The 9,159-nt window shown below is 30.7% G+C and overlaps 1 protein-coding gene across 1 annotated transcript; it reads left to right on the forward strand.

The window, feature by feature from the left end:
- Positions 160–4,913, forward strand: LOC107618858 (protein RAE1). The gene is made up of 11 exons (XM_016321032.2): positions 160–333; positions 476–562; positions 884–961; positions 1,088–1,281; positions 1,562–1,703; positions 2,788–2,868; positions 3,349–3,477; positions 3,578–3,655; positions 4,072–4,143; positions 4,264–4,344; positions 4,587–4,913. The coding sequence occupies exons 4-11, from the start codon at positions 1,157–1,159 to the stop codon at positions 4,635–4,637; spliced, it is 759 nt and encodes a 252-aa protein (XP_016176518.1). The 5' UTR covers positions 160–333; positions 476–562; positions 884–961; positions 1,088–1,156; the 3' UTR covers positions 4,638–4,913.

Consider the following 9,159-nt stretch of genomic DNA (forward strand, 5'->3'; position numbering starts at 1 on the left):
TTATTTGCATTTTCTCACATTAAAAAATTGTGTAATTATTTGGGCGCGTAAGATATTTATTATATAGTCACCGGAGAAGGTAAAATCAACAGGAAGCCCCTCAAGTTAGCGTTATTTCGAAATTGACCCTCTCACCGTACGGTAAACGCTAATCAACCTTCTTCTCCTTCAGACTTGAGATTAAAACCTTGTTTCAGTTCCTTCCTTAGTTCAAAACACAAAACCCTCCAAAACAAACTCTTCTTTCTCTTTCTTCAGTAGATTCTGTGTTTGTTTTTCTTCAAAATGTCCACTTTCGGTTCCGCCAATACAAATCCTAACAAATCCTACGAGGTATTGCATTCTACATTCTCCAATTTCTGCTTCAACACTTTCTTATTCTTTCGCACTATTATCATTATTACGGTCTTTTATTATTGTTATTATTATTATTATTTTGGTTATTGTTAATTTGTGGTTGCAATTTTTTTTTTAGGTAACCCAGCCACCTGGTGATTCAATTTCCAGCCTCTGTTTCAGTCCCAAGGCCAATTTTCTTGTCGCTACTTCATGGGATAACCAGGTTTCAGTTTGACTTGGATATTAGGGCATATTTTTTCTGTTAATGTTTTGTGTTATTTCTATTTTTTAATGTTAGTTCACAAAAGAAAAATTGTCACAATGTTATCTGTTTGGTGTTTCTTGCTTTTACCATTAACTTCTCAAACTGAAAGTGATATGATGTTTTTTGTAATTAGTATTAGAAAGAAGAAATGGTGACAGAAAATACTTCTGAAACTAAACCAGCTCTTCAAATTTGTGTGAAGAAAAGGCTCTTATGTTGGTTTAATTGTTTGATAGACAAATATTTTTTTTTGGTGAATTTCTTTTGTCAATATCGTACGTTTGATGTTGGGAGATTGCAAGGAATGGAACTGTTATCAACAGCACACCCAAGGCTTCAATATCTCATGACCAACCAGTAATGAATTTCAGCTCATTTTATTTAAAAAAAAAGAAAAAGAAATAATTATTATTAGTGGTATTACTGGAAATTTCTTTTGGACTGAGATGGCATTATAATTAATGTTCTCTTTTATTGTTTAAGGTTTTGTGCTCCACTTGGAAGGATGATGGAACAACGGTTTTCTCCGGAGGCTGCGACAAGCAAGTCAAGATGTGGCCGCTTTTGTCCGGTGGACAACCAATGACTGTTGCCATGCACGATGCCCCCATTAAAGAGATTGCGTGGATACCGGAGATGAATCTCTTAGCCACTGGGAGCTGGGATAAGACCCTAAAGTATGCTTTTTTATTCCTTTTCTTCATTTTTAGTTTAATGAGACTTAGTTTATTTTGTTGACAACTTCAATTTTGGAGGACAAAAATTTGAATTCAAATTGCTAATACCCTTACTATTGTTCTGGTTCATTATAGTTTTGGTCAGAAAGATGCATTTTATAATTTTCTTTAATTTTGTTTTCCAACACCTTTACATGGTATCATCGTTGTGGTTTATATTGAAGTTATAGCTACTTCAGAAATTATTTTATGAATTATGTTTTTACTTTTTTATTTATAGGTATTGGGATACTAGGCAGTCAAATCCAGTGCATACTCAACAACTCCCTGATCGCTGTTATGCAATGTCAGTGAAACATCCACTGATGATTGTAGGAACTGCAGATAGAAATCTGATTGTCTTCAACTTGCAGAATCCTCAGGTGGTGTTTATTCTGTTACTTGTTTTGAAAGTATCTTTGTTGCTTGTAACACATTAAGCAATAGATTGGTGCCTATTGTAAATTTTGATTTTTATACTTAGGAAGTTGAAATTCAACTATAAATTCTATAATGAGTATTCAATTTGAGTAACATGGATGCTAGTGTATAATTTTGTGAGATAATGTTAAATATACAAGTGTTATGAGAACGGTTATGTTCTTATAAAATATCATAACTTGGATAACAAACTATTAAAGGGCATTGTGCACTTCACAGGACTTGAGGCTGATCATCCAAACTTTCTCAGTAGAATTGTCTTCTAGGAAAACCCTAAAATAAATAAATAAGTTGGTATAGGTAAGTAAGTAAATAAATACAAGCTCATTACAATTGATCAATACCTGAACGCAATATGCTAAACTTAACTTAGTACTCTAAATGTCTATAAAACCATGTTTTTCTTAGTACTCTAAATGTCTATAAAACCATGTTTTTCTTTTTCTTACTTTGATAAATAAAATTTCATTATCTACATAATGGGGGTCACATCCTATCTCTTGAGGTGCCCATTGCCCACAAATAGGAGGAAATACATGCCACTTTGAACATATTGTAGAGAATCTGGAAAAGAAAAGGTGCAATCTAACAACTGAACTATTACGTTATTGTATGCAAAAGCTTGATCTTTTCTCTATTAGATAGGGTCAGTTACATGGATGCAATTGTGTAGTGGCATAAACCATGGCTATAGAAAATTAAGCAAACTATTTACTATTAAAATTTACATCTTTACTTGTAATTTTGTCTGTTATTTTTCTTGGTTCACTCCACCTCTAACGGTTGGATTACCACCTATCTTATATACTCTTTTATTAAGATTCCTATAGGGCTACACACATGGCCAAACCAGCCAAGAGCATTTTTTGTTTGATTTCGGTTTACTAGTCACATGATCTGTTTTATTGGTTTAAAAGGAACAATTTATGAAGCACTGATTTCATATTAATATGTGAGGAACAGCTGATTTCAATAAATGTCTATTATTCGATGTTTTTATTCTTATCTGTATTGAAATCCTAACAGACTGAGTACAAAAGAGTGGTTTCACCCCTGAAGTATCAGACAAGATGTGTCGCTGCTTTTCCAGATCAACAAGGCTATTTGGTATGTATTGGCATGCTTTTCTAGATCAGACAAGATGTGTTGCATTCTTACATTCAGTTACACCGACAGAAGTCGTCTTGTCCTTTTATTTTATTTGATATCATGCCTGCTATGATTAGTGTGATGCTGTGAAGAGCCTCCATAGTTTGATGATGCTATAGTTGGTTTATGCTAAAAGGATTTTGAACTAACATCTCTCGGATGACAATGCTGACGCCTTATTTAACGAGATATAACTTGTAGAAGCTGCAAATTGAATAATTCTATTCCTTATTTTCCTTTGCCATACTTGTTTAGTTGCTCTATGCATGCATGGTCCGAAATCTTTCAGTTTTAATTGTTTTCTCCTCCATCATCACCAGTGTTTTCTTGGTGATGTTATTCTCACCATTGGTAAAATCTTCATGTATATATATTGACTGAAAGACTAAAGCATTACTTTAAATTAACACTGTTAAGCATTGATTATTCTCTTTGTAGGTTGGCTCAATAGAGGGAAGAGTTGGAGTACAACACCTAGACGATGCACAACAAAACAAGAACTTTACTTTCAAATGCCACCGAGAGAATAATGAGATATATTCTGTCAACGCTCTAAATTTCCATCCGGTAACACACCATATAATATCAAACTTAGTTGAAGTTCGTTCTGAAAGGTAGTCGATCTAATATTCTGTAGTGTCATATCTTATTTGACATTTGCATTCAGGTACACCACACGTTTGCAACTGCTGGATCTGATGGTGCTTTTAATTTCTGGGATAAGGACAGTAAGCAGAGACTGAAGGTTCTAATATTTCTCTGAATTTCTCCCTTCCACTTGTCCTTTTATGAAATTGATCATTGGAATTTCCAAACACACTTTCACATTTGTCTTGTAAAATAATAGTTTTTGTGCTAGTAGGTTCCATTTGTATGTATGGCATAAGTTCATCTGGTAGCCATGATATCACCATTATTTGGCTTAGTTTCCTTTCTCATTTGGTTACCCTGAGTGGGAGGCACATGCTCTCTAATTTTCCTGTTTTTCCATATAGGCAAAGTGAAGGGCGAATCCCTTTCAGATTTGGTTTTTAATTTTCTGGATTTTAGAGCCGTTATCTCTATATTGATCATGTATTATTTTCTATGCAGCTTAATGTTTTTCATGAAGTATTTGATGTTACTATCATTTGACTTATAACACATGAATATGTTTTGCAGGCCATGCAAAGGTGTAGCCAACCCATACCTTGCAGTACATTCAACAATGACGGATCCTTATTCGCTTATGCGGTATGTCTCATTGTTTTCACAAGCCATTTTTTTTTCCAACTTCCCGCAGAATTCAAGTTGCGATTGGTTTGTTCAAGATACGATATTTAATTTGATTCTGAAACGTGTTTCATTCTGTAGGTCTGTTATGATTGGAGCAAGGGTGCAGAAAATCACAATCCAACCACAGCCAAGAACTACATCTTCCTGCACATACCACAGGTACACTCATGCATATACACAAGTTAGTAGATTGTTAAATAATCTTTTGAAGAACATATTATAACAACTTATCTAAGAAGTAAAAAATTAAACAAATTCAGGGTGCTTCATTCATTCAGATGCCTCTTCATTCCGTTGTTAACTATGAATTTATAGTTCCATGATGCACAGAACTTCCTATGTTATTCTTGTATTGTTTCCTTTCTCTTTTTTTATGTTCTAAGTAGAGATTATGTGGGCAGGAATCTGAGGTTAAAAGCAAGCCAAGAACTGGAGCAACAGGTAGAAAGTGAGGGCTCTGTTAAAAGGGTCAGAGTTTTGGAGAATTCGTTACAGAGATTTGATACGCGATTCAACAGAATCAGTCATTTGATGTTTTGGCGAAATCTGCTAAGATTGCTTCTGATATAAGATTTTCTTTTTAGGGTCGCCAATCTTTTCTAGTCTGCCAATGTACTGATATATTGATTTGAGGTTAGGTTGATTCCCTTTAATCACATGTACAGATTGGTTCTGATATCTTTTTGAAATTTTTGGATGGATCTGATGGATTCTTCTTTCATTCATAACTAAAGGTGTGCAATTTTTTTTTGGGGAGAGAAAATATTCTTGTTCTTGAAAAGAGAAAATCACCTGTTTGTGGTAACTTGGTAGCCTTTGTTTTGAGGTACTGAGACAGAGACTGAGAGACTGAGACTCAGTATCATGTTTGTTAGTTCAGAGATTGGTACTAAAATTTCTGTCTCTGTCTCTAAAATTTTAGTATTTCAGTACCTCCAAAAAGTCGGGACACAGGGGACTGAATTTTTTAGAGATAGAGACTGAAATTTTAATAACATTTTATACCTAAAATACTTTCATTTCAATTAATTAATTCCAATTTTACCCTTTGTGCAAATTAAATTAGAGTTTCATTCTTGTTTATTTCTGTCTCCCATTTTGCACCAAACAGAATACTGAAATTTATTTCAATCTCTGTCTCTTAGTCTCAGTCTCAGTCTTTCTGTCTCTGTCTCTCCACCAAACTTTAAAAGGTAACATTTCAAGACATGACTCTCCCTCCCTTTTCCTCTAAAACACGAATTCACAAAAGACACAGACAACACGCACAACAACAACAAAGTCTTATTTCATTTCATTGGGTAGGATCGATTATATGAATCAAACAATGTCATTGTATTTTATTATGTATTATATTTACAGTAAGATGATTTATACATAAATCTTCTTTAATTACTTCTGTATGGTTTTTTTTTATATTTCTTTCGACGTCTGTTTATCTTTAAATAAAAAAATAAAAAGAAAAACTTGAAAAAGTAAGGGGAGGAAGAGAGATTGATAAAGGGCGTTCCAAGGAGTTGGAAAAAAAATTGGATGTTAAAGAAATAGAAACTAAATGAGTGGTGGAACAATTTTGTGTAGGATAATATGATATAGAATTTGTTGATAGTTATATGTTACATAAAGAGTTAAACTAAAAAGCTAAATTAACAACTTCTAATATGACAACTTAAACTCTTGTTGAAGTCTCAAACATGTTCTAATAAGGTTTCATTCAGATAACATCATTTATCCTTTTAGTCTCCCCGTCCACAAGTATATCTTACTTTTGACTAAAGCGCACAAAGCTAATAAATGATTAACTTTAGGATAATTTAAAGTATTTAGACAAATTTAATCTTTAAAAGTTATCATATCTTAATACATAATCAAGTATAATACAATTCATGAATATGATTATAACTGGAAAAAGTGCATTAGAACATTCTTAAACTAATGAAGTAATTTATTTTATTTAAAAACGATTATGCTACGTGCACACTAAAACTAGTCATTAATATAAGGTTTAATTACTCTGCTGGTCCCTATAGTTTAGCAAAAATTTCAATTAGGTCTCTATATTTTTTTTTTCTTTTAGTTGAGTCCTTGCACCAAATTTTTTTTTAATTGGATCCCTACACTTTTTTTTTCCTTTTATTTAGGTTCATGTACTAATTCTTTTTTTTTTTAGTTGTGTCCCTATAAAATTAAGCTAATTACTACTAAGAGGGACTTAATTGAAAAAAAATTTGGTGCAGGGACCCAATTAAAAAGAAAAAAAGTATAGGGACCTAATCGAAAATTTCACAAAACTATAGGGACCAATAGAGTAATTAAACCTTAATATAAAATATATATAAACACACATTAAAAATAAATTAAACCGCACATGTATTTAAATAAATAGCTTATTTTAGTGACTGATTTTAGGGAAAAAGATCTTCTAAAGTAACAATGTTAGTAAAGTGGTAAAGTGATGCTTTAATCACCTTTGAATTTGTAACATTTATTATCTGTGAGCCCCACTAATTTAATCTAATGATGATTAATGATGTACTTTTTTCTCTAAAGTGAGAATACAACTTTAGAGGAGCCTGATCCTGATTTTAGTGTACGAATAATATTTTTTATTTGAAAAATTAGATAAACAAAACATTTGATTTATGTTTTTGTATGGAATGTGAGTCACTAGAAGTAGTTGTATAGTTTGTACATGAATTTCTTCTAATGGGTGCATGGATGGAAGATAATCAAAATGTTTTGCACTTTTCACTATATAATGTAAGTGTAGTGATGTTAGATTGAGTAGTGTTGAAGAAAGGAACATAAGAGGCCATAACAAAGTTTCTTGTTCATTAAAAAATATGATTGCTTTGGATTTCTATATCATTCTAAAAGCACGCGTAATCTTTACCTTTTCGCCTTGGTCGCTCAATGCTACTTACTACTCAAATTACTTTATTTCCATAGAAATTACAACCACCCCAAAAAAAAAAAAAATAATAAACTAAGGTAGTTAATGTCAATTAAAATTTAAAATTTACAATACCGCACGAAAAGAAATTAATGATCGATTTCTTATCTTATAAGGTCGTGAGTTTTGTTTATAATATCAAAATGACGGTCATTTTAATTGGTGATTTGTAAATAGTGTTTAAAAACATTCTCTAATCGTAAGCTTTTACGTACCAAAAGAAAATTGTTATGAATATTTGTGTTAGACTGTTCATTTCTAAGGAAATAATTATTTTTCTTTTTTCTTTTTTTTTTCATTTTTGTTTTACCCCAAGGCTATCATATATAAGACTGCTTTTTAAAAAAAAATATAAATAAATAAATAAAATATTGTTTACATAACGAATGTTTATAGATGATCACTTTTAGTTTCTTAAAAAAAATTCTGAAAAAAACACTCGTATTTATTCTTTGATGAGAGATGACATTAAAATTGCGTCCGTTGAAAGTGCATTTTTATTAAGGTGGAAATTCAGGTGCAGTCGATAGTTGATAGTTGAGAGTCGTTAGATGAAAATTTAGTCAAATCAGTTAAATTATCTAACGACTCTCAGTTATCAATTTCACGTGAAGTCGACTGCACCTGAGTTTTCACCTTTCATTAATTATAATGAATTTCCATTGCATCCAATCCTTCAAATATTTACATAAAAGTTTAATTTTAATTATTTTTATGATGCCATTTTTTGAGCAAAGGCATTATGACTAAAATTTCTATTTGCGATATCTCAAATTTAGCTGAGACATTATGATACCGTTTTTTTTTTCTCTTTAAAACAACCGATCAATATTATAGATTTTTTGTTAAATCAGAAAAGATAATTAATGGATACAATTTGCCTAAAAAAAATAAGGAGAAAATTATTTTAAGACTCCTTTCTTTGTGTGGGGAGTGCATGATTTAAAATTATTCAGTTTAACCTTACAATTATTATAATTATGTAGAATTCTTTGGTTGCCATTGGTTAGTTAATCATAATAATGCATGATTATATTTTATTACCCCTAAAACAAAATTATATGTGCATGTTCATTTTATATGGGCCAAAAATGGATCATATCATGTGTGTTTCTACTTATAACACAAATGATATTATCATGTGAAAAAAGAGATAAATAAAATCGGTCATTATATATCAAAATTAACTATTAAATCAACTATTATTATTTGTTTTGCAACGGTTAAAAACCGTTGTTATCTGACTCTAAAATCGCTGCTAATTATCAAAATTTATGTAATGTATAAACACATATGTTATTATTGGAAGAGGAGTGTTAAAGGATCAGTAGATTTTGTGATTTATAGTCATTAAAATTAGTTATCATTAATATTTTTAATGGTGTAAAATTACATCTAATAATATGAGATTACTCATTTTTTTTTGTTGGTTAAATATTGATCAAATTTTAATAAAAATGTTAGTCCTCTAAATTTTCTTAGATAAAAAGAAACCACGACATTCTATCATCATCACCATTTAAAAAATATTAATTATCATATAATAATAACAGAAGCTCAAAAATATTTAATGATGATAAATAAATATCTATTGTTATAATATTTATCCTAACTTCGGTAAAATTATCCATGGATTCACATTGACTGATAGTGTATAAAATTAAATTTTGTTGTTAATTACAGAAAATAAACAATATTTTCATTATGTATGTCTATTCTCTAGAATAATGTGATTATTAGCATTATTAGTATATTGACAAGACCGTGTACTCACTACATATATTTTTTGGATGTTTGATCAATCTCATAATACAAATGCACACGGTACCCTAATTATTATTTTTTTTATAATCATTAAAAAAAAAAAAAAGAGCATATAGTAATTATACTATTTTTCAAGAATCATAATTGAGAGAATAGGAATAATCTATATCAAAGGAGCGAGTGAAAGGCTGTAGGCTGGCCAATGGGAAATTCACAATAAAGTCTTTAAAATTTATAAATAAATAAGTAAATCTCAT

This window comes from Arachis ipaensis, chromosome B09, assembly GCF_000816755.2.
Source record: "Arachis ipaensis cultivar K30076 chromosome B09, Araip1.1, whole genome shotgun sequence".
In the NCBI taxonomy this organism is placed as follows: Eukaryota; Viridiplantae; Streptophyta; class Magnoliopsida; order Fabales; family Fabaceae; genus Arachis; species Arachis ipaensis.